We start from the raw sequence: 25,166 nt of genomic DNA on the forward strand, positions 1-25,166 counted from the left end.
TCTAAGCGGAGGGAGGGAAGGGAGCAGCGTGGCTTCCCTAAAATTAAGTGTATGCAAAGCAACTAAATTTTGCACACATCACTCTAATTTAGTTTGACACTTCTCCCGAGCTGGTGCCCATCACGTTCTGGACCGGATGTCTTGGCTAATGCCCGATGGGAGTTGTAGTCTAAACATGTCTGAAGGCCACCAGCTTTTAAAGAGTATAAACTGGCAGTTTTCGAACTTTGGGGCAGGTCAGTGGGAAAAGACCTAAAGGCTTGTTCGGCTGAATCCTGCCAGGAGCCAAGTGTCCAAAGTGCTTTCCTGTTGTCAGTCCCCCCTCCCTAGTCCCCCATTTCTAGGGAAAGCAGCTTTTTTGGTGTGTTTCCCCCGCAGTAGCTGTAGTTCCAAGCGCACTCGCAGGTCAGGTTAAAAGCGAAAAGTATGTAAATTTACCGCCCATTGTTCTAACCAGCGCTACAAATGTTTTTCAGACGGCAGCTGACCTACGGGTCGTGTTTTCCACTCCTGCTTCTGTACATAAAAGGACTGCCCTCCATTTTATACGGAGAGGCAAAAAGGCTGCTTTTCCCTGTGCCGGTTTCACTAATGGGCGTGGGGTACAAACAGCCACCGGCCTTTGGTTTGAGACATTTTGTCCGTTAAACGCACTGCAAACACACTGGCCCCTCACCAGTAAGGTTGAGCGTAACGTGACAAGTAATCTTTCTTTTCTCTCTACGCCCCACTCAGTTATTAACACATAATGAGATCAGGAAATTTTAAATTTTCGGAGCTGGCTTCTGAGAACTGCCCTGTCGTCACAGTCATCAAAAACAAATATTCCAGGTAGTTTGTTGAACAAAAATCCTATGAAACTCTCAGTGCAGGAGGGAAAACCTCATGGGTCAGGACAAAAAAAGAGAGGCACATATCTTTATGAAACCTCCACATTTTTATACAGTGGTACCTCTGGTTGTGTTCGCAACATGAAAAGAACGCAACCCGCAGCGGCGCGTCTGCGCACGTGCGGGTTGCGATTCGCCGCTTCTGTGGATGCGTGTGACGTCATTTTGCACTTCTGCGCATGCGGTGAAACCCGGAAGTAACCCTTTCCGGTACTTCCGAGTCGCCGCAGGACATAACCTGAAAGAACGTAACATGAGGTATGACTGTAAACTGTAAAAAAGAAAAGAAAGAAGAGGAGTTTGGATTTGATATCCCGCTTTATCACTACCTGAAGGAGTCTCAAAGCAGCTAACATTCTCCTTTCCCTTCTTCCCCCACAACAAACACTCTGTGAGGTGAGTGGGGCTGAGAGACTTCAGAGAAGTGTGACTGGCCCAAGGTCACCCAGCAGCTGCATGTGGAGGAGCGGAGACGCGAACCCGGTTCCCCAGATTACGAGTCCACTGCTCTTAACCACTACACCACACTGGCTCTCAAAAAAACCACACACACAGAACTGAAATTTAATTTAAATTTTTTTACACTCCCCCCTCTTTGCCTCGTCTAGCACCTGTCCCTGCAGTGAGTGCATAGTCTTAAGCTTCCATGAGCTTCCTTTCTGGGGAATGTCAATCAGCTACCGGCCCCAGGAAGAAGCTGCCACCCAGTTGCAAATAGTGGTTCATTGCATTTTAGGGGGTTGGACTGGATGACCCTCGGGGTCCCTTCCCACTATACAATTCTATGATAACGCAGTAGTTTTAATGAACTTGCCGGTAACGTAACCCCCGCCCCGGCCCCTTACAAATTACACACACACACAGCCAGAAAAGGGTTTTTTCATATTAAACTTGTTTTTTTTATTGAGGTTGATTAACAAATGTGTTGGATTAACAGGGGGAGAGGGAGGAGGCGGCCACAGCGCTGACTTGTGAACAGCAGAGGGGAGTAAATATGAACCAAGGAAATGGGCAGCGGGTGGGGTGGGGGCTAGTTTGTTACCTACCCCCAGAAGACCCCCTTACCCTGAACAGCTCGTAGGTCGGGGATGCGCAGTTACCCAGCCTGGGGAAAAGGGCTTGAGGCGGGGGGGGGCGTGCTAGAGACTTTCTAGCTAGCTCCAAGGACAGAAGGGAGGCAGCGACAGCACTGGTTGCCAGGGAAAAGGGGGGGTGTGTGTCCTTGAACATGATTGACAGGGATCAGAGCCCAGGTGGGATGAGGGCGAGGAGCAAAAAAAAAAAGAGAGAAGTGTGTCATTCGCCAGGCAGCCGCGAGCGGGTTTCTCCTCCCATTTCAGGGGGGGCAGAGTGCCGTGCCTTTGGCAGGAACACCGCCTGCCCCCCCCACTTCCAGATCTGGGGAGGGGGGGGGCTTCTGTGCTCTAGAAGGGAAGGGGTTAAAGAAGGGAGTTTTAAGCAAGCTCAGCAACTAGAGCAGTGATCCCGCCGCCGCCGCCCCCACAAAAAAACCACATTTAATGGGTTAACCTCCAAAGCACAAGAAAGGATGCCGTCCCAAAAGAATTTACCGAATTGCCGCAACCATCACTATGCGGGGGGCGGGGGGGCGTCCGACGGCAGAGGCTGCCGTGCCTCCCCTTCCCACGTTGCCTCAACAGAAAACGCTCACGAGAACAAACACATTTGACAGGGTTAAGAGTGCGACTCTTCGCAATTCGCAACGGTAATTTTTTTCTAATTTTTGCTCAGTTTTTCTGGGGGGAAAGGCAGCTCCCTCCTCAGCGCCGCCACCAATCTTAACAGAAAGCATTAAAACTTGAGAGAGAGAGAGAAAAAAAATCAACAAGAGTCTCCTGCAATTTCCCCCCCTCCTTCTAGCCGTTTAAATATTATTCTTTTTTTTTCTTCCTTTTTTTAAGTGCAAATTCTCAACTTCTCTTGCCAGAAAACAACTGTAGTGTTACTAGCACCCGAGAGAGGGGAGGGGGACTGGGAGGACCGGGCTGAGAGGGGGACCAAAACAAGTGAAATCATAACAAAAGGAATACAATTAAGCGTCCAGCTTTTCTGCTTTTAAAAAGACCACAAAAAAGTTTCTTTTCTTTTGTTTTAATTCAAAAGGGAGTGAGTGGGTGTGGGAGGGTTTTGCTTTTTTGTCCTTTTTTGCTTTTTAGAGGAGGGGGGGGGAGAAAAAAAAGAGAGAGATTTGGGTGGTTTGGAGCCAAATCTGACAGTCTGCGGGTTGCGATCCTCTCTGGTTCATAACAAGTTGAAACTGCTGCCCTGCAAGGTGAGAGAAAAAGAAGAGAAGTTGGTGACAGGGGTTGGTGACAGTGGCAGGAAGGTAAGAGACGACTCCTCTCCCATCTCTCGCAAAACCCTTGCACGTTCCCCTTCCAGGACAGCACCCTTCCAACCTGGGTCTGCACTCACCTGTGGTTCCTTTATTTAGCCATGGCCTTGATAGCAACTGCAGCTTCCTCAGTCATTGCAGACAGTACGGTGATCTGAGGAGGGAGGGAGGAAGCAAGAATCAAGAGCTTAGAAGGGAAGGAGGGCTCATAAAGATATGTAATCACTTGAAAGAAACAATTACGCCTAGGATTAAAATGGAATTAAATTTACAAATAAGAAAATGTACGATAAGGAAAGTTATGTAATATGATTAGGACTGTGATATGGTTTTTTGAAACACTGTTATTGGAAACTGCTACATATAATTACTAAGAAATTCGGATGGAAGAGATTTGAGGAAGTCAAATACTAGGCTTTTGAAGATGGATGGTACTTAATTTTAATTAATTAAGTGGCAATATGTTGTATGTATCTTTTTTCTCTTTTTCTCCTATTTTTTGTTTGTCTTTATTATGATTCATCTCTTCTTTTTTATTATATTTACCTACTGAAAATAATAAATATTATTGGGGGGGGGAAGGAGGGCTCTTGCCAATGGCCCCCTCTAGTCCACCATCCTGTTCTCACAGTGGCCAACCAGATGATCATTATGGGAAACCCACAAGCGGGATCTGGGTGCGAGAACAGCCTTCCCTCCTCCTGCTGTTCTCAGCAACCGATGTTCAGAAGCATCGCTGCCTTCCGATTGTGGATTAAGAGCCCAGCCATCGTGAGGTCCTGCTAGCCCTAGCCCAGGCATGATCCAAAATGGGCATCCGGGTTCTGCTTGAAGACCTCCAGGCGAAGGAGAGCTCGCTAGGGCCGCCGGTATCGCACGTAAGAAGCGGTTTTCTACTGAGTCACACCAGCCTGCCTAGCTCAGGGGACCTGCTCTAACTGACAGCAACGGTTCTCCAGGGTTTCAGGCAGAGAAATATATAATAATAGTAATAATTTATTATTTATACCCCGTCCATCTGGCTGAGTTTCCCCAGCCACTCTGGGCGGCTCCCAATTGAGTGTTAAAAACAATACAGCATTAAATATTTAAAAACTTCCCTAAACAGGGCTGCCTTCAGATGTCTTTTAAAAATAGGATAGCTGCTTATTTCCTTCACATCTGGAGGGCGTTCCACAGGGCGGGCGCCACCACCGAGAAGGCCCTGTGCCTGGTTCCCGAAACCTCACTTCTCGCAGGGAGGGAACCGCCAGAAGGCCTTCGGAGCTGGACCTCAGTGTCCAGGCTGAACGATGGGGGTGGAGACGCTCCTTCAGCTATACAGGAAAGGTCTTTCCCCACCTGAAGATGCCGCTGGGACCTTCTGCTAGGGAAGCAGGTGCTCTGAGCTGCAGAGTGACTCCAAGCCCTGCCACCTGAAGCTTGAGCAGGGAAGCAACCTGCTCTGTCTGCTGTCCAACACCCCACTGTGCAGCTGAGGTCCAGCGCCCCGTTTCCCCTCCTCCTTTCTTATCCCATCTCCAACGTCCCCAAAGACACAGCAGCGGTGGGACATCTGGCCTTACACACAGATCAACGCCAGGCATGCTCGCTCTCCTTCTCCACTCCACCCGCAAGAAAATCTTCCCATTTGGTGGCTGGGAACCCCAGGCAAGGCCGTCTACGGTCCTGGGCAGCTCAGCTTTGCAACTCCCTCACTAACAAAGCTTAATTTGTTCCCACTGTTGCTTATGTTACACAGGACGGGAAAACATGGTGCTTCCATAATTTAAACGGCTAAGGGAGCTGGGCATGTTTAGCCTGGAGAAGAGGAGGTTAAGGGGTGATATGATAGCCATGTTCAAGTATATAAAAGGATGTCACATAGAGGAGGGAGAAAGGTTGTTTTCTGCTGCTCCAGAGAAGCGGACACGGAGCAACGGATCCAAACTACAAGAAAGAAGATTCCACCTAAACATTAGGAAGAACTTCCTGACAGTAAGAGCTGTTTGACAGTGGAATTTGCTCCCAAGGAGTGTGGTGGAGTCTCCTTCTTTGGAGGTCTTTAAGCAGAGGCTTGACAACCATATGTCAGGAGTACTCTGATGGTGTTTCCTGCTTGGCAGGGGGTTGGACTCGATGGCCCTTGTGGTCTCTTCCAACTCTATGATTCTATGATTCTAAAGCCTTATGGAATCATTTCTGCATCTGGCTAGGATTGGAATTTGGTATTCTGCCTTGTTTTTACCCCGCTTTTCAGTCGTCACCATGCTTTGCCACCCCAGGCCTCTCTGGGCTAAGGAATGCTGCTGTTAAATACACCCCCTGAAACACACAAATCACTTGGGCCAGGGGAGGGAGGCCGGCAGCAGGTCTCTTCCCCCCTCCGGCCCCCAAAGTCTTCTCTTACCAGGATTTCTTCGCCACAGTCATATTTCTGTTCAATCTCCTTGCCCAGGTCTCCCTCGGGAAGGCGTAGATCCTCCCGGACTTCCCCGCTGTCCTGGAGCAGGGAGAGGTACCCATCCTGGATCCCAATAAGCTGGAGGAAAGGAAGGAAGGAGGGCAGAACAGTCAGCGCCGAGCTATCGGGCCCCCCTCCTGACTTTAAAAACTCACTGAAGTAGCATTTTGGCAACAGAAGGACGGGGCCTTTTCAGTGGTGGCTCCCTGCTTGCAGAATGCTCTCCGCAGGGAGGCTGGCCTGGAGCCATCACTGTGTATCTTCAGGCACCAGGCAAAAGAATTCCTCTTTAACTGCCCATATGGCCTTTTAGAGTGTTTGGGATGTTTTAGTGAATTTCACTCCCCCCCCCCAGGTTTTAATGCAAGCAGTTTTTTAAAGCTGCTTTGAGTTGCCATGGCGGAAAAGCAACTATTGATTTTAACAGACAATAATAACCTGTTCCTGTTCACATTGGCATGGAAAGGAAGGAGTGTCTGCTCCTCCAGCTGCCTTGGCCTGCCACATTTTTGAAACCACCCCAAGTTTGTAACAGCAGATGATTTGTCAGGGAACAATCCCACGCCAAGAGACAAAACTAACAGTCCCTGGGGCACATCCAGCACTAGCAAGAATCATATATGAACGCTCAAAACTGAGAGAGAGGGTCCAAAACAGTTAAAAAGATTTCTCTGGAAGGGCAGAAGAAGCCTGTCTCCATTGCTACAGCAGCCGCCGCTAGCAGTCTACCCAGTTTGCAAGCCAGGCAGGCCATAGCGGGTACAAACCAACCCTCTCCTTTCGGGATTCCCATCTCTGAAGTGTGGGGGGGGGGGGAGAACCCCACCTAGCTCCACCCGCCTACCTGGAAGTCATTTCTCTTAATGTTGGGCACATCCATGTTGTGGGTGGAAGGGCAGATATCTTCATATTTTTTTCCAGTGAAGATGTCTATGCCAACAAGGTGCACCTACAGTGGGGGTGGAGAGGAAGACAGGATGTTAACGGGGACACATTAAAAAAAAACACACAGCACCCAGGTGTTCCTGCAGGAGAAGGCCGGAGGAAACAGGCAAGGACCTTGTTCTGTCTCAGGAAGGGACGCCAGCCCCCTTCTTAACAGATGCAGAGGCAGACACAGGCACAAACACACCCAGTCTGGGACTGGGGGACACGCTTTGGCCCACTGCAACCAGATCCCTTGGCACCCCACTGGCACCGTATCTGCCTCCGCTCGACCTGGACTCTCTGTGCCTCGCACACCAGTCTCCTTGTCAAGCTGAGAACTCCCTCAACAGCTAGGCCTCGCCTCCCGCTCTTTCCCTTTCCTTCCTTCCTTCTCTCTTTTTCTCCCTCTCTCCAGTTTCCACATTAGGGTAGCAGTATGGTGTGGGTTATTTATACACTCAAGATTTACCTTTTTTTTTTTTAAGAAACAAATAAATCAGGAAAACCAACAGCCACGTTTTGCAGTCTCTTCTCCACTGGCCTTTCACCTTTAACTTTTCGGGTTATCTAATTCAGAGGCTGAACTTCCACAAAGTTCAAAGCATTACTTTAACACCCCCTCCCTTTTGGGGGGGGTTTCTATTTCTAATCCGTCTAAGCCAGCCTTTCTCAACCTGTGGGTCCCCAGATGTTGTTGAACTACAACTCCCATCAGCCCTAGCTAGCTAGGCCAGCGTTCAGGGATGATGGGAGTCATAGTCCTACAACATCTGGGGACCCACAGGTTGAGAACCGCTGACTGGGGCAGGGGGAGATTCAAACAGGTACTAAAGTGATTATCCCACAAAGGTTGCCCCAAGAACCTGATTAGCCCCAGACACCAAGAGGTCAGTCCACGGAAACACACCTTGCATCCTAAAGTGTCCAGGTATCATCCAGTCTCCAAAAGCCACCAGAATGCATCGCCTACCGGTGACTTAACAATGCCACTGACGTGAAAAGAAAGCAGGTCTTTTGGCTCTTCACATGAGAGGAGAATACAGCCTCAGTAGACAGACTGAAAAACTCTGGGTATTTTTGTATACCACTTAGCCAGGGTTCCTCAACATGGTGCCCTCCAGATGTCTGGGGCTACAACTACTGTTGCCAACAGAGCTCAAGAAATTAAACATGTATGCTGCCTTGCGTTTTTGGCAAAAAAAAAGAGCAGGTCTCTCAATGCATTTCAAAGCAAGTCATTCCTTGAGGCTTAGGGCTGGAAAACGATCTCAGGAGATAGAGAAGCTAAATGGCAGCATGCCTCAGAGGTCAGGTGGCTGAAAGGTGACCAGCGCAGGCGACGGAGGAGAGAGCAACGCTTTGCAGACCCAAGAAGCCTCGCACAACATTTTCATCCCACCTTGCGCCTTACTTTTCAGCATTTCATATTGCAAACTGCCTTGAACTCACTGGAAGAAAGGCTGTTTATAAATGTAGACAATGATCTCAGCCAGGAAGGGCTGCATGCAATGGAGAAGAGAACAACAAGAGGTTCAAATTGTGCCAGGGCAGAAAGAGAGACAGACACAGGGAGAGGAAGTAAAGAACAAACCCTCTAGCTCCAAGCTTACTGTCTAAGCCCAGCATCTTCTCCAGACCTGGTGCCCTCCTGGCATTTTTTGCGCTATGTACCCCATCTTCTAAGACAGTGACTTTTTCAGGTCACTGCCCCCTTGGTTCCACAAACTCATCCCCAGTGCCCCCTACCCTATAAAAAGCATTATTCGGAATAGCAGTTTGCACCACCCACTAAGGAAGATAACAACACGATAAAATTTAAAACCAGAACAATTAATTGCACATTTATTCAAAAGCCAACTTAAACTATTTAGCTTAATTCAACAAAACTGATTAACCTGATTTGGTAATGCCAGCTCTTCAAAGTCAGGAGAGTCCATTACCCCTCCAGCAACCCCTGCCTCTTAGCACCCCTCTGGGCTGGTACCGCCCACTTTGGGAACCAATGTACTAAGGGGAGGCAGCAAGGACCAGGTGTCAGAACCCATTCAATTTTGATGTTCCTCCTCCTTAAAACCAGCTTTGCCTGCTCATGGGCAACTGCCCAGGTGCACAACATAAAAGGCAAGCTGGAGGACTACAGTGAAACTACTACAAGGGTCCAGGGTTTGAAATTAGCCAGGCACATTTTGCACCTGGCTATCGGCCACTAGTGACCAAGTGAAGATGGACGGTCTGTGTCACCATTAAGAGAAAGAGGTAGGGATTGGCCAATATATATGCGGACTGTGCCTGGATCAAGGGACTGCTCTTTTTTTAAGTTCTCAGAGTTCTTAACCTAGCTCAAGGTTTGTCATCTGAACCAGCCAGATGTTTAACTAAGAATCAATCACTGTCAGTCCATCATTTGAAAAATGAGACTCGAGAACCGTCTTGCCTCAAAATGGCAACTAGACATTCCAATTTGGTGACTGTAACCTTGGTTTAAGGAGCAATTTGGTCCCTAGCTTATATATCTGAGTTTCTAGCACTGCTGCACGTGAACACGCACAAACTCCTGCTGGAATACCAAGCATAGGGTTGCCATATTTCAGAAAGTGAAAATCCTGACACAAAAGATGTTGAGGGTTTTTTTTTGCCAAAGTTGTTGAATTGTGGCTATTTTTTACGGGAAACGCCAAAAAAATCAATACATGGGCTGCCATACATCCGGGTTTCCCCACGCATTTTAGTCAATTCTCGAAAATCCCACCGAGACACCATTTTCGATGGATGAATTCTGGCTGTGTCTGGGAAATTCCGGAAGTATGGCAGCCCTAGCCAAGCATGCAAATTCACACCTAGAGCTGTCCCAAAAGAGGACCACGAAGGTAAACTAGCCACCAGCCACCGTGGGCGACGAGGCACACTCACTTTGGCATGACCGTGCTTGCCGGTCTTGGAAGTGGACATCTCCACAATCTTGCAGGGACGCCCTTTGAGCACCACAAAGCCGTTCTTGCGGAGAGCAGAGCACTGCATGGGGAAGGTCGCGGAGGCCCCGGCATCACCGGTCTCGAAGTCTAGGTCATCAGCCATGGTGGAACAGATGTTATGGAAACTGCTGGGGGCATTGGGGAGGGGGGAGGAGAGAAAGACAAGGAAGAAAGGTTAGGCAAACTCATCGCCATCATCTTGCAAAATAAAAAGGCTTGGGTTGGTGCTGCCGATCCATTGCTCATCTTTAGCCCAGGACGACTTCTCATCTTTAGGCCGGAGTGAGTCAGGGTGGGGCAATGCCTGGCTAACCTCGCAAGCATGGATGAGGTAGGCGCAGTTCTCGTGATCACCCTGTGCATGTATAGAATTCGGCATCGAACGGTGCTCACAGCAGGGATCCATAAAAAGTAGCCAACAGTGTGACGCAGCAGCTAAAAAAGCCAATGCAATTCTGGGCTGCATCAATAGGAGTATAGCATCTAGATCAAGGGAAGTAATAGTGCCACTGTATTCTGCTCTGGTCAGACCTCACCTGGAGTACTGTGTCCAGTTCTGGGCACCACAGTTCAAGAAGGACACTGACAAACTGGAACGTGTCCAGAGGGCGGCAACCAAAATGGTCAAAGGCCTGGAAACGATGCCTTATGAGGAACGGCTAAGGGAGCTGGGCATGTTTAGCCTGGAGAAGAGGAGGTTAAGGGGTGATATGATAGCCATGTTCAAATATATAAAAGTATGTCACATAGAGGAGGGAGAAAGGTTGTTTTCTGCTGCTCCGGAGAAGCGGACACGGAGCAATGGATCCAAACTACAAGAAAGAAGATTCCACCTAAACATTAGGAAGAACTTCCTGACAGTAAGAGCTGTTTGACAGTGGAATTTGCTGCCAAGGAGTGTGGTGGAGTCTCCTTCTTTGGAGGTCTTTAAGCAGAGGCTTGACAACCATATGTCAGGAGTGCTCTGATGGTGTTTCCTGCTTGGCAGGGGGTTGGACTCGATGGCCCTTGTGGTCTCTTCCGATTCTATGATTCTAGGTACAGATCGATTCCCGGAGGATGAAGCAACAATGGCTACTAACCCTGTCGGCTTGGCTCTGCCTCCAAAGTTAGGAAGCAGCAAAGTTTCTCAATACCAGTTGCTGGATATGCAGGGAAGAGAATGTCATTGCCTTGCGCTCTAGTCTTGCTTGCGGACTTCCCACTGGGGAATCTACTTGGTCACTGCAAGAAAAGAATTGCTGGGCTACAAGGGCCCCCTTTCGGCCTTATTCAGCTGTAGGCTCTTCTGATGCCCTTGCTGGAAAACATCTAAAACTTAAGTATAGAGTCAAGGATTTCTGGTTGCTTAGCTATGCTAACAAAGTGACTCGCACCCCTGAATTAAAATTTCTGAAAGCTCACGGCAACCAGGACTGGATTTTTGTGTGGCAGGGCTGTAAGCTCAGTTCAGTTCCAAGACTTGGAACAAATTCCTGGGCTCAGAATTCTAACTCTTTTTTAAAGATTTTTTTCTTTTGCACCCAGCTCTAATTGGCAGATTTCTAGGTTCTTTTCAAAAGAAACAGTTCCTGAAGTTAGCCTACATCAAAGAATATCGCATCCCAAGAACCCCACCTTCCTTTTAATCAGGTTCTGGCTGTGGAGAGGAAATACATGGCCACTGCCTCTGAAGTGTCACGGAAGAAGGACTCAGGTCACATTCAGCTACCAAGGCTTATCCACAAAGCCCCTAAGGCCCCCCAAAATAAAAATCTTTCATGGCAAAAACTCTGAACTTTTTTTTGAGTCGACAAAATATCCAGTGGCAATGAATTCCACAGGTTAACTACTTGCCATGTAAAACACTTTAGCTTGTCACTATCACGCCGGCCAAGTCGTTTCATTAGATGAGCCAGTTCTCAGTTGACAACGCTCTGGGCAAGAGGAGAAGTACCGGCTGATAGCTGCTCTCTAGTTATAAGCATGGCCATAAGGCTCCACGCTTAAGTCACCGCCAGCTTATGTGGGGGGGGGGGGTGAGGAAGCACTTGCATGCCTGCAGTCTTAGGCAGACAAACGCACGCCTCAGCATGAGAACCAAGGTGGTACGGCCGACAGTGGCGTAGCGTGGGGGGTGCAGGGGGGGCCGGGCGCACCGGGCGCAACATCTGGGGGGCACGCGCTCACACTCGAGTGCTAAAATCCACGGGTTAGGGGGCGCAAATTACTTGCCTTGCCCCGGGTGCTGACAACCCACGCTACGCCACTGACGGCCGACAGGATTAAGGGAGTCCAAAAATCCAGCTGTCTGGCTCTGCAAAGGGGGGAGTTGGCACTCCAGGAAGTCCAGAGCTCTGCTTGCAATCTCTGCGTGCCAAGAGGAAGCTGCCATGGCAGCAGCGGCGGAACTAATCCAGAGTTTCCAGTGCTGTGCAAGGCGGGCACCTAAGAATCTAATGCCTGCTCATGGGAATTTGACATTTTTCCAGCGCTGCGCGCAACCAAGTCAATTCTCACCTGTGACAAGGGCACAGCTGCCTTGCAATAGCCCTGTTTCTGTGCTGCTCATGTGTAGTGCATTTGGGGGTTCGTGTGGGAGCAGGGCTACACTTTTGGTTCCACCCCCCCCCAAATCACAACAGCTTCCTTCACCAATTTCTCTTTCCACGTTGCCTTCTGTAAAGGAACCCTTGATGCCTGAGCTGCTGGTTGTGTTTAAGACTTCTGCACAACTCGGCGCCCCAACTGCACGGAGGTCGCCCATTAATTCAAGCATGTGGAATGCGCAACTGCTGAAATAAGCTGGTGTGATGTCCGGGGCTGGGGCCCCGCTCCCAAGCAAATTCCAAAACTGCCCAGCACACATACCTTTTGGCCTGGGCAGCCACAAGTTATTTTGGCAAAGGTTCAGCGGAGGGAGAGAGAGCGAGCAATGGAAGTGACCACTTTCTGTGCCTTGACAGTAAAACTACACCAGATTATGAGCATCACACTCTGGAAGACGTGCTGCCCCCTAAACTAATGCTGAGCCAAAGGCAGAGATGAGGGAAAGCGAGAAAGGCACCTGCCTTGGAGAACAATCAAAGCTGCCTGTTCATCCTCCCCAGCGCCACTTCGAAACTTACCTGGACTAGTTGTTTAGTGCATTTTTATGGAAATTTAGCACAGCTTTTAAAAAGCAAAAAACAAAATAAAAAAGCGCCAGAAGTAAGAAAGTATTTAGAGTCTGAAGGTGTTCTGCTAGCCTTTCCCTAATACAAGTCATCACAAAATCAAGGGGTTAAAATCTTGGGATGCAAAGTAATTTAGGGCTGGGGTGGGGAAAGGGGAAGAGAAAGCTTTATTTGTGTTCTCACTCTGTATAATGAAAAACCTTCACTTGTTGGGGCTTGCAAGTGAGACCCTTAAGCCCCAAGGACTGTGAAGAGCAGGAAGTCTATTCCGGAGTTTTGCATTCCATTTAAAAACAAATAAAACTCACAGCAATGGCTTCAGCATGCAGATGCCCACCCGCCAGGTTTAAAAGGTCCTGAGTAGATACTCCAGGTAGAGCTCAGCAACGCACAGTAACATCCCAATCCCTGCTAAGGAGAAGGACCCTCAGCAACTATGGAAAGGATTGAGGCACGCACACCCCCCCCCCAAGTCTCCAACTCGCACTCCGGGGATGCCTCTCAGCGGGCCACGAGATCTCTGACAAAGGCCGGGCCTCGCCTCATTTCGTGCAGGCACATGGCTCCCAAGTCGTCCGGAACCCTCCCCATCTTACATCAGAGCTGGAAAAACTAGATTGAATTCCCGAGGAGGTGCTGCAGGCTCACCCTAGCGTTAAGACAAAGCGGAGCAGAGGCGGCGGCGGCTGCAGCCACAGCTGCTCCGCTCAGCTACTACATGGCCGCCTGGCACTCCCTCCCAGGCCGGGAGGAGCATGTCGGTTCATTTACCCTCTCCAGAGATCTGCTGAGCTCGTTTTAGTTCCAGCCGCCGCTGCCGCCACCCCACCTCCTCCTCATCCAAAAACCGCTTCTGACCCACGCTACGCTCCGATAATTGATTAGGACAACTGCTAACTGCAACAGCTTAAGCGGCGTGACATGTCCCTTTGCAGACGGCAACGGGGTGCGCCTGCGAGGTCACCACGTGCTTCCGATTTTTGTCTGCCGCCGCCGTGAGGAGCAGTGGGAAAGTGGGAGGGAGCTGCGGAGAAAGGCAGGAAGTTTTAGCCCAAGTGATCAGGCAGAGAGGCCCTCCATGCCACATGTTTGGAGGGAGACTCCCTCTCTTCCTGCCAACACCAAGCATGATTCAGCGAAGCTGCCACTGCAGAGAGCGCCACACGTGGCCAAGGAAAGGGGAAAAGGGAGGGGGAAAAGGATTACCACAGCATTTGGATGGAAGAAATACCCTTTACAGTTTACGGGCGCCCCCTCCCTCCCCCATTTCAGAGCTACCTTAAGATTCCATGGGGAAACATCCCCAGCAAAACATGGGAAATTCAGTTACTGCATTTCTCATGTAAGGGCCAAATTCCTAGCAATTCTTGCCATACGGTTCCCAGTCACCTAGCACAGATTCAGCGGCAACACAGCTGCTGCAGGAAAGGCCTCTTTCAGTCACAGTCATTCACACCCAGCCCAGGGTCCCCGTTACTCAATGGAAGCCCAGCCACTGCCCAAACCTCTGCCATCCTGAAGGGGGATCAGAAGCCGTGCCCAGGGGGAAAACGAGGTGCTATGGTGAATGGGATCCCAGCCCCTACACCAGCGAAGCAGGAGATACCACCAGTATGGCTGGTATTGCAAAGGAACGTGCAGCTTCGTATCACCTTTCTGCCTCTCCTTGCATGGAAACGAGTTTGGAACTTGCAACCCTGGACTCATCTCCCTGCCTCCCCTGCTTTCCAGGCAGCTTGGCCTGCTACTTGAAAGTCTTCAAGCCATGCCGAAACCAGCTGGGGAGACCAACCGAGCTCCATCCCTCCCAGCCAGGAGAGAAGGACCTTCCCCCTCCCAACTTCTTAACCATAAATGAGTTTGCCTACTTTCTCCATCAAAACTGCAAAGATGGGAGGATTGGTTCATGGGATTCAGGAGCTTTAAAATACACTTGCTATACCCTCATGCATTCAGTAATATATTTATAACTACTATGGAGCTATGCCGCCACACTTCATCCACTCCTCTCCTACAAGGGGAGGGGGGAATTCATCACAACAGCTCCTTCCTCAACCTACGCTAACTTTCTCCGTGGCCTTTTGAACGCTGGGGTGTTTTTGTTACTATGGCATGTATTTTTGTGCTTTTATACTGTAAACTGCCCTGTGAGCCTCAGGTGAAGGGTGGCATAGAAATCTGATAAATTTAAAAATATATCCCAGGTTCCATACTTAAAGGCCCAAACTTCAGTGTCAGGGGGTTTCTCACCCCATTGTCAGTTCCTGCAGGGCTACTCTCCTCAGTAAACCGAGGGCAAGGGGGTGAAGACACCGCCAGCTACTCTTTCATGCATGAACCCAAAGGGTAGTCATATGCATCAACCACTCCAAAGCTCACTCCCCAAGGAACCAGCCTGCCAGGAACACCAGACAGCATGTCTATGAGATCCCCAACTGCCATCTTCCTGCCCCAGCACTGATCCTCCAAACCAGACCTTCAACCCCACTCCAGCTGGAAGCCAATCCTTTCTGCTAACCTGCTGCAGTTTCTCAACCCACTCAGGCACCACTCCCTTCCTTCATCAAGCCCTAACTGGGGCCAGCCCTTGCCTGAGGGTGGGGAATCATCTAATTCTCCCCCAACAGCTAACCTTAAGCCCCTTCCACTGCCTTATCTAGTGAAATGATTCCCAATCAAAATAAATATAAAAAAATAACACCTTAGAGACCAAGTAAGTTTGTACTTCGTATAAGCTTTCGTGTGCATGCACACCTCTGTGGGCAATTCCAGCTCTCTCTACCAAAACCTGACTTCGATACCTACCAGCCATCTCCCTAAGCCGTAAACTGGGGCAGAGCTGGTGACCCTGAGCAAAATGTCAATTCTCTGGGGGAGAAACGTCCTCCAGCTCTGTTTCTTGCAGAGCAGCCCTTCGAGGGATATTCCCACCACACCCATCTCCTACCTTCCCAAGTTCAGCTGAGGACAAGCCTCCGCTTGCAGAGTGCGGGAACCTCAGCGCCCCTTCCCCTCCCCTAAAGGCAGCCCTGACCCCCTTGCTGAAACAGATCCCACCCCCACCCGTGTCCTCAAAGGCCTTCTTTCCCACAATACCAAAGCCAGCAGGGCGTAAAGCCCCTAGAGCAGGGAGTGGACTTCATATCGGAGCCACACACCCCAAAGAAAACCACCCTTCTTGCTTCCAACTCCCACTCAGCCCTCACTCCAAAACCAATGCCTTCTGGTGCAGGATCCCAAAATGTAACCCTGTGCAACTGCAGGAGGCGACCCCCCCCCCCGATCCCTCCCCAAATCAAAGGGTCCCCCCAACCCCTTCCCTTCCATGTTGAATAGGTAGTATTTTTGTGTTTTGCTGGAAGCCGCCCAGAGTGGCTGGGGAAACCCAGCCAGATGGGCGGGGTGTAAATAATAAATTATTATCATTATTATTATTCCTTCGCGCCAGTCCCAACGCAAGAGCTAAAGGAGCCCCCAAACCTCAAGTTATACAGGCCACCCGCAAACCCCAATTACCAGGAGGCCCCCCATATTTTTCTTTAAAAGGTCTTAGGGAGCCCCCCCATATGAAAAAGCAATACCAGGCCTCATCCTGTCCTCATGGGCACCCCCTTTCCTCCCCACCCCCCCAAACCCTGTGTAACCCAAAGGAGACCCGGTCCAAGGTAGGCCTCGGCCGGGCCTGACTCGGCTACCCCCCTCCCTCCTCTCCCGCTCCGTGAGTCAGCCCAGCGGAGGGGCCCGGCCTGGCCTCCCAAGCGCAGGCCTCGGCCTCGCCGCCTCCTCCTCCTGCACGCGACACGGGGGGCGCCAGGCTCTCCTCCCCCCCCCCCCGCTCTCGCTCTCTCTGAGGAGAATGAGGGGGGGAGGGGAGGGTGCGCGCGGCGCCTCGTTCCGTGAGGGGGGAAAGGGAGCCACGCGGCTGAGGCGGCGGCGCCGGTCGGCCAGGCTTCCCCTTCCCTTCCCTTCCCCCCCCCCTCACTCCGCGCCGCGTCGCAACGGCTGCCGCCGCCGCCGCGTGCGCGCGCGCACACACACACACACGGGACAGCCCCGCGCACACACGCACACTCCCGCGCGCCCCAAACTCACCCGCCCGCGAGCTCAACCGCCGCCGCCGCCGCTGCCTGCTGCAACCCAGCCCGCAGTGCGCACGCGCACTTATCGCCTCCTCTCGCCCTTTCCCCCCCCTCCCTCCCGCCTCTTCTCGCGCTGTCGCTTTTTTCCCCTCCTCTCTCCCTCTCTCCTTTTGCCGCACGCGCACTGGGAGGAAACGCTCCAAAAAAAAAAAAAAGCGAAGGCGACCGCAATGGGTGGGAAGGAAGGAAAGTGGGGAGGGGGGAGGAAAGGAGGCGGAGCCTCGTCTTCCGACGCCGTAATGCGCCTGCGCTCTGGGTAGGCGCCGGGGCGCCGGAGCGGCTCTGAGCGTGCGCGTCTGAGGGGCGAAGGAGGCTACGCATGCTCACGAGGCGACCGGCGGTGTGGGGTTCTACTGCGCATGTGCATTTGGGTGTGGGGAAAGAACCACAACTAGGAAACGTCCGGCTTCATCGTTTGGGACTGAGCTTATGCAGCGCGCAAGCGCACAGAAACTGCGTCCCTCCTCCCCACCCCCGCGACCATTTGTTTTCCAATGCGCATGCGCCAGTGGTCCTTGCCCGTCCGGTTTGAGTTGCGCCTGAAATACCAATGAGACTTGCTTCCCTAACGAGGAATTGTTTGTAGATGCGCATGCGCGTCTGCTCCGCATGGGTTCCGGCCGACTCTCCTGCGCTCGCTTGCCGAAACTCTCAGACCATAGAGTGCGCGCGCGAGGGGGAGCAGAGCGGCACGCCCGAGCCCTTTGGCCTTTTTTTAGCCTCCCACGCGGTCTTCGGCGGCCATCTTGGCCGAGAGGTTGCCCGCCATGGTTACCAAGGCAACCGCGGGTTGCAACCATTCAAACGTGCCGAAATAAACCGCGTGCCATTCTAAAAGGTGGAGAAATAAATAAAACAGCGAAAAACTTCATATCGGCGACCTGCCATTCCCAACAACCAGAGCTCCCTGTTTAATAACATTGCATTTTGGTTAGGATAACTATGCTATGTTTTCCTTCAGTGAAATTGTCATTTGCTAGGTCTGAGGCCATAACTCACATTTGCCATCTTTTTTCTCGCTTAAGTTATTTTTATTGATTATAGATTGGTAATTCTTTATTGTAGTTGATAAGTGTGAACTGCCTAACTATGATTTGCTGATGTTTAATTTTACTGTTTACTATTAGATTCTGCTGAATTGTTGAATGTTGCTTTGATATAAGTTATTTATTTTAAAAGTTATTGTGACTTTTATATTGGATCAGATTGTTACTGTTACTGTTACTGTTTGATTTTTTTATTACCTTTTTGTGTTGGAAGCTGCCCAGAGTGGCTGGAGCAACCCAGCCAGATGGGCGGGGTATAAATAAATTATTATTATTATTATTATTTTCTAGTTTCATCACTTTGATCCTCTTGACTGAGTTTCCTGATCCTGATAGTTTCCATATATTCCCGCAGTCTTCAGAATGAGGGACATCAGAAGCTGCTTGCAGATAGTTGTGTGGCAACAAAGTAAACATCACCCATTCCTTTAGGGTTCCTGAAATCAGCTCCCACCCTCTGCTCCCCTTTCATTCTCCCATTCCTAGAAAACAGGAGCCAGGAGCAGCACCCCATGGCACTTCTTCCAATGGCTCCCCTCTCTGGGGCTCTCTCCGGACTCTTGCACCAACCACCAAATGCATTTTAAATAAAAGGACACATTCTACTCATCTCAAAACACCAGGCAGGCCCCACAAATAACCCAGAGATGCATTTTAAATAAAAGGACACATTCTACTCATGTAAAAACACGCTGATTCCCGGACCATCCGCGGGCCAGATTTAGAAGGCGATTGGGCCGGATCTGGCCCCCGGGCCTTAGTTTGCTTACCCATGCTTTGGTATGTGAAGTGGGTTATTTGTAGGGCCTGCCTGGTGTTTTAAGATGAGTAGAATGTGTCCTTTTATTTAAAATGCATCTCTGGGTTATTTGTGGGGCATAGGAATTTGTTCATCCCCCCACCCGCCACAAAATATAGCCCGCCCCCTCCAGAAGGTCTGAGGGACAGTGGACCTGCTGAAAATGTTTGCTGACCCCTGTACCAAAGCCTCATGTTTCAACCTCCTCCCTGTATCTGACTCCACCATTAAGTCTCTTTCGCCTCACTACCCCTTAGAGATGGAACTGCCACTCAAACTGCCTCTACGTGACCACATCATTTCCTTTAAGTCCCTCCACAAAACCCGCATTGCCTCCAAAGATTTTGCACCATCCAACATAGTCCTGCACTCCTCCAGAAGTTGCCGGACTACATCTCCCATCATCCATTACCCGTTCGCCATATTGGCTGAGGCTGATGGGAGTTGGGTGTCCCAACATCAGGAGGGCCACAGGTTGCCCACTGCTGCTCTTCCTACGCTTGTGGCCTGTCATTTGTTGTCAGACTCCCATCTCCCATGAAGTCCACCCACCATGGCCAATGAGCAAGCATGATGGGGGTTGTAGTCCCAACATCGGCGGGGGGGACGACGACAGGTTGGCCAGCACTGCTTTACAGGGAGCGCAGCCGAAGGAGTAAATGTAGACATGATTAGCTTGTTTTTGGACTACAGTTCCCATCATCTCTGACCACTGGTTCTGCTAGATAGGGATGATGGGAGTTGCAGTCCAAAAACAGCTGGAGACCCAACTTTGGGAAATCTGGTGTAGCAGAAATAATAACATATTATTCTACCTGCTCGTGCCTCCATATTCCCCACTTTCCCCCCACTGTTTTGGGGGGGCTGGTTTTAGATTGTAACCCCCCTGAGCCAGACAACCTGTCCCACCAATTCTTTCTAAAGCATGATGCACATAAAACAGTGGTTCCCAAACTTCCCACCCACAGATCACTTGAAAATTGCTTAGGTTCTTGGTGGACCGTCTGGTGATTTTTCAGCCTGTTGCAATTGCGGGTGCTAAATACTGTGTGATTCTTAACTGCATTTTTTACACACACCTACTGGAGCACCTGTGAAACTCATGGAAGCAGTTACAGATAGGTAGCCGTGTTGGTCTGCCATAGTCAAAACAGTAGCACCTTAAAGACCAACTAAGTTAGTTCTTGGTATGAGCTTTCGTGTGCATGCACACTTCTTCAGATACACATGTATCATGGAAGCAGTTCATGTGGCCTGCAGATCACAATTTGAAAAGCCCCGGCATAGTCGACACTATATAAAAATACATATTATAGTTGATTTCATAATGTACTGCTGCTTTTGTGGCTAATCGTTTAGGTTTAGTTTTTTGTGTTTGTTTGTTTTTCTTTGCTTGTGCGTTTAAATAAATGTATGTTCAAAACATCTCTACCCCCAGAAAATCTGCCAGAGCAGCTTGCCAAGTAATCAACGTAAACCCTGTTCCTGCCCTTAAGGCTTGCAAAGACGTGACACAAAAGGAGGGAAAAGAAGCAAACTAAGGTCCCAGATTTTTTTATGCCGCAGGGTTCTTATAATGATTAGCTTGTATGGAAACAGGGGGCTCATACGTCAAGAAAGAGAGCTTGCCGGCCTCTGAAAAACAGACTGGTGTCCTAACCAGGCAGCAGCAGCTAACCTGTGGCCCTCTAGATCAGGCATAGGCAAACTTCAGCCCTCCAGATGTTTTGGGACTACAACTCCCATCATCCCTAGCTAACAGGACCAGTGGTCAGGGATGATGGGGATTGTAGTCTCAAAACATCTGGAGGGCCAAGTTTGCCTATGCCTGCTCTAGATCAGGCTTCCTCAACCACGGCCCTCCAGATGTTTCTGGCCTGCAACTCGCACCATCCCTAGCTAGCAGGACCAGTGGTCAGGGATGATGGGAATTGTAGTCTCAAAACATCTGGAGGGCTGAGGTTGAGGAAGCCTGCTCTAGATGTGGTTTGGACTCCAGTTCCCATCAGCCCCAGTCCACATGACCAATGGTCAGGATATTGGGAGCTGTAGTCTTAAAGGACTTCTCGGTGGTGGCCCCCGCCCTGTGGAACGCCCTCCCACCAGATGTCAAAGAGAAAAATAACTACCAAACTTTTAGAAAACATCTGAAGGCAGCCCTGTTTAGGGAAGCTTTTAATGTTTAATAGGTTATTGTATTTTAGTGTTCTGTTGGAAGCCGCCCAGAGCGGCTGGGGAAACCCAGCCAAATGGGTGGGATATAATTTTTTTTTTAATTATTGAGCTTGAAGGCTGAGCGGGGATTCGAACCCTGTTCTCCCAAGTCCTAGTCCAGCGCTCTAACCGCTACACCACGCTGGCTGTTCCTTACTATCTGCTGCTTACTTCTTCTCTTCCCCATTCATTGCTCTGAATACTTTTTTTAAAAACTCCTGTTGTTAACGAGTGAAACGTCTCAGCGATTGTACTGTATTTGCAATATCAGTAACACATACAATAACACTAGAGCAGGGGTCAGCAAACTTTTACAGCAGGGGGCCGGTCCACTGTCCCTCAGACCTTGTGGGGGGCCGGACTATATGGCGGGGGGGGGAATGAACAAATTCCTATGCCCCACAAATAACCCAGAGATGCATTTTAAATAAAAGGACACAGTCTACTCATCTAAAAACATGCTGATTCCCAGACCATCCGCGGGCCGGATTGAGAAGGCGATTGGGCCAGATCTGGCCCCCGGGCCTTAGTTTGCCTACCCATGCTCTAGTCTAGAAGTAGAGCATGCAGGATGCAGATGGAGACACCAGGGGGCAGCTGGAGCAAGGTGTGAATCGGACAATAGGAATCAGCCAAGTGATTAGAATTATAGGATTGTGGAGTTGGAAGGGACCTTCAAGGGCCATCTAGTCCTTCCCCCTGCAATGCAGGAATCATAGCTAAGTAATTCCTGGCAGCTGGCCACCCAACCTTTGTTTAAAAACCTCCAATGATCAGACACAGAGGAGGTCAGAGACCTGCACATTCCTATAGTGAAGAGCAGATAAAGGTAAAGGGACCCCTGACCATTAGGTCCAGTCGTGGCCGACTCTGGGGTTGTGGCGCTCATCTCACTTTACTGGCTGAGGGAGCCGGCGTACAGCTTCCGGGTCATGCGGCCAGCATGACTAAGCCGCTTCTGGCGAACCAGAGCAGCACACGGAAATGCCGTTTACCTTCCCGCTGGAGTGGTACCTATTTATCTACTTGCACTTCGATGAGCTTTCGAACAGCTAGGTTGGCAGGAGCTGGGACCGAGCAACGGGAGCTCACCCCGTCGCGGGGATTCAAACCTCCGACCTTCTGATCGGCAAGTCCTAGGCTCTGTGGTTTAACCCACAGCGCCACCCGCGTCCCTCCTGAAGAGCAGATATTGGCAGGTAAAATGTTTCTCATCCTCTTCCTTCCTTTCTCAAAAGCACACATCAGTCCCCCGCTCCCTTTGCATCTGGATGCCCTTATCAGTGGCAAATCTTGGCTGAGGATCCCGGGAGTGTCCGTAAGGGAGTAGCCGGTCACCCTCCCCTCTCCTTTGCTGGCGCCTGCTATCCACCTTTGACTGGGTTGTGTGAATATAAAAAGAACCTCTTCTGATCTGGCCAAAGTCTTACGTAGTCCAGCATTCTGTTCCTCACAGTGCCCAACCAGTGTGTCCTAATACGAGTGTGTCACATATTGTTATTTATTTATAAATTCACCAGATCGACATCCCTCCTTAGGATCCTTCCCCCCTAAACGTTTCCCCCCAAACCTAACTTTTCTCAACAACTTTGACCTGAACCCCTAAAAAGGGGGGTGGATCACTGCCAGATTTTAATTCCGAAAGTAGATCGCAGTCCCTCGGGAGTTGGCCACCCCTGGCTGAAATGACCCTCAAGACCGCATATACAGTGGTACCTCAGGTTAAGTACTTAATTCGTTCCGGAGGTCCATTCTTAACTTGAAACTGTTCTTAACCTGAAGCACCACTTTAGCTAATGGGGACTCCTGCTGCTGCTGTGCCGCCAGAGCCCGATTTCTGTTCTCATCCTGAAACAAAGTTCTTAACCTGAAGCACTATTTCTGGGTTAGCGGAGTCTGTAACCTGAAGCATATGTAACCTGAAGCATATGTAACTTGAGGTACCACTGTACAATAAAGACACAAACCACAAACTCTGAGCTTGCACATCTCAGTTGCCCTTAGCCTTTGACAGTTGGAGTTCTGTGTTCTTTCTGCCAGGGAATCTTTCATACGTGTGAACCTCCAAGTTTGTGGGGCAAGCAATGCAGACAGCTGGTCTCAGCAATCTGTATCGACTACATCAGTTTCCCCAAACTTTTTTGCCGCCCCCCCTCCGTTCCATAAACTTATCCCCGGTGCCCTACTACGCTATCCTTTGAAAAGCATTTTTCAGAACAGCACTTTGCACAACCAGCTAAGGCAGCTAACAACACAATAAAATTCAAAACAGTTGATTGCACATTTATTCAAAATCCAATTACAGTGGTATCTCGGGTTACATACGCTTCAGGTTACATACGCTTCAGGTTACAGACTCCACTAACCCAGAAATAGTGCTTCAGGTTAAGAACTTTGCTTCAGGATGAGAACAGAAATCGTGCTCCAGCGGCGTGGCAGCCGCAGGAGGCCCCATTAGCTAAAGTGGTGCTTCAGGTTAAGAACAGTTTCAGGTTAAGTACGGACCTCCGGAACGAATTAAGTACTTAACCTGAGGTACCACTGTAAATTTATTATGTTCTTGTTTATGGGATGCGAGTGGTGCTGTGGGTTAATCCACAGAGCCTAGGGCTTGCCGATCAGAAGGTCGGAGGTTTGAATCCCTGTGACGGGGTGAGCTCCCATTGCTCGGTCCCTGCTCCTGCCAACCTAGCAGTTCAAAAGCACATCAAAAAGTGCAAGTAGATAAATAGGTACCGCTCTGGCGGGAAGGTAAACGGTGTTTCCGTGCGCTGCTCTGGTTCGCCAGAAGGGGCTTAGTCCTGCTGGCCGCATGACCCAGAAGCTGTAAGCCGGCTCCCTCGGCCAGTAAAGCGAGATGAGCGCCGCAACCCCAGAGTCGTCTGTGACTGGACCTAATGGTCGGGGTCCCATTACCTTATATGATGGAAGCCACTGAGAGGGTCTTGGGCAACCCAGTCAGATGGGTGGGGTACATCAGCACCCCCTTGCCTCTTAGCAACCCCCCAGGTCATCCCAGCACACCCAGGGACCAGCAGCCCCCACTTTAAGAACCGCTGGACGACATCAAGGCTCAAATCTGCACAGCAGCAGTTTAATTCCCCTGGACTTGGATTCTATTCTGACCACTGCTTGGTCATTAAAAACCAATGAGGCACTTACGTATTATTAGTTTGCTTTTGCTTGTATTCTATGTCTCATCATTGATGTCATTCTATAAATTAATTTCTCCAAAGAACGCTTACGTCTTAAATGTCCTTGCCTCTCCCCCTACATATCGACCTACAGTGGTACCTCGGGTTAAGTACTTAATTCGTTCCAGAGGTCCGTACTTAACCTGAAACTGTTCTTAACCTGAAGCACCACTTTAGCTAATGGGGCCTCCCACTGCTGCCGTGCCGCCGAAGCACAAATTCTGTTCTTATCCTGAAGCAAAGTTCTTAACCTGAAGGTACTATTTCTGGGTTAGCAGAGTCTGTAACCTGAAGCGTATGTAACCTGAAGCGTATGTAACCCGAGGTACCACTGTATTTTAATTTTACACATTTCATTTTATTTCACTTACTTCCGCACAAAGCAAGTTTATGCTTGCAGCCTGCTGAGCCTCATGACATCACAGGGAAGGAGGGGCAAATGCTTCCCATTTTACAGACTGGGACACTGAGGCTAAGCGAAGGCATATACCCACAGGGGTTGATGCCGAGGGCTGAAATCTCACTCCTAAGTCTTGTTTCCCTGAAGTCCTTTGTCATCAAGATTGTGCTAGAGAGAAAAATTGAAAATGAGAAAGAAATCGCACCTCAAACCTGAAGAGGAATATTCACTCAGCAGAAAAGGTTCTCCACCACAGCTGAGCAAAGGAACATTGGAGCAAGTGGAAGGCTACTTTTATTTTTTGTCCACAAGCCATTGTATGCAGTCCAATCCTGTGCCTATTTACTTGGTGGCAAGTCCCACTGTGTTAAACAGAGATTACTCCCAGGAAAGCGATTACAGTACTTGGGCACAGCCATTCTAAGCTGGCAAAAGCAAGCCTCCCTCTTGTGTAAATTAAGCCGCTTCCTGACCGCTCCTGGCCAGGAGGTGGCTAGACAGGGTGTAAGCCGTAAATCTTCATTTTCTGCCTTTCCATTGAATTTAGTTACGCCTGCGTGTTGTCTTTCATTGGAGTAAGTTTCACCAGGCTATGTGGGCTGGACCAATGAATTAAGGGAGTTAGGATAAC

The 25,166-nt window shown here is 49.9% G+C and overlaps 1 protein-coding gene across 2 annotated transcripts; it reads right to left on the reverse strand.

Moving 5' to 3' along the window:
* Nucleotides 1-1,765: 1,765 nt before the first annotated feature.
* EIF5A (eukaryotic translation initiation factor 5A) lies at nucleotides 1,766-17,161 on the reverse strand. 2 transcript variants are annotated; one of them, XM_083581192.1, is made up of 6 exons: nucleotides 16,836-17,161; nucleotides 9,527-9,713; nucleotides 6,534-6,638; nucleotides 5,636-5,767; nucleotides 3,327-3,400; nucleotides 1,766-3,176 (listed from the first exon to the last, which is right to left on the reverse strand). In XM_083581192.1, the coding sequence occupies exons 2-5, from the start codon at nucleotides 9,689-9,691 to the stop codon at nucleotides 3,338-3,340; spliced, it is 465 nt and encodes a 154-aa protein (XP_083437318.1). In that variant the 5' UTR covers nucleotides 9,692-9,713; nucleotides 16,836-17,161; the 3' UTR covers nucleotides 1,766-3,176; nucleotides 3,327-3,337. The 2 variants fall into 2 exon arrangements, with proteins under 2 accessions (XP_083437318.1, XP_083437317.1); XM_083581191.1 differs by having other exon boundaries at nucleotides 9,527-9,716; nucleotides 16,836-16,961.
* Nucleotides 17,162-25,166: the final 8,005 nt, after the last annotated feature.

This window comes from Podarcis filfolensis (assembly GCF_964270895.1).
Source record: "Podarcis filfolensis genome assembly, chromosome: 13".
Classification (NCBI taxonomy): domain Eukaryota; kingdom Metazoa; phylum Chordata; class Lepidosauria; order Squamata; family Lacertidae; genus Podarcis; species Podarcis filfolensis.

What these genes read in the sequence shown, in the direction of transcription:
- EIF5A (XM_083581192.1), bottom strand. Translation starts at nt 9,691, where the DNA reads ATGGCTGATGACCTAGACTTCGAGACCGGTGATGCCGGGGCCTCCGCG. An exon ending in TTAAGAGAAATGACTTCCAG is followed by an intron (nt 5,768 to 6,533) that starts GTAGGCGGGTGG and finishes CCTTTCCTCCAG; the next exon opens with CTTATTGGGATCCAGGATGG. An exon ending in ACTGTGGCGAAGAAATCCTG is followed by an intron (nt 3,401 to 5,635) that starts GTAAGAGAAGAC and finishes CTCCCTCCTCAG; the next exon opens with ATCACCGTACTGTCTGCAAT.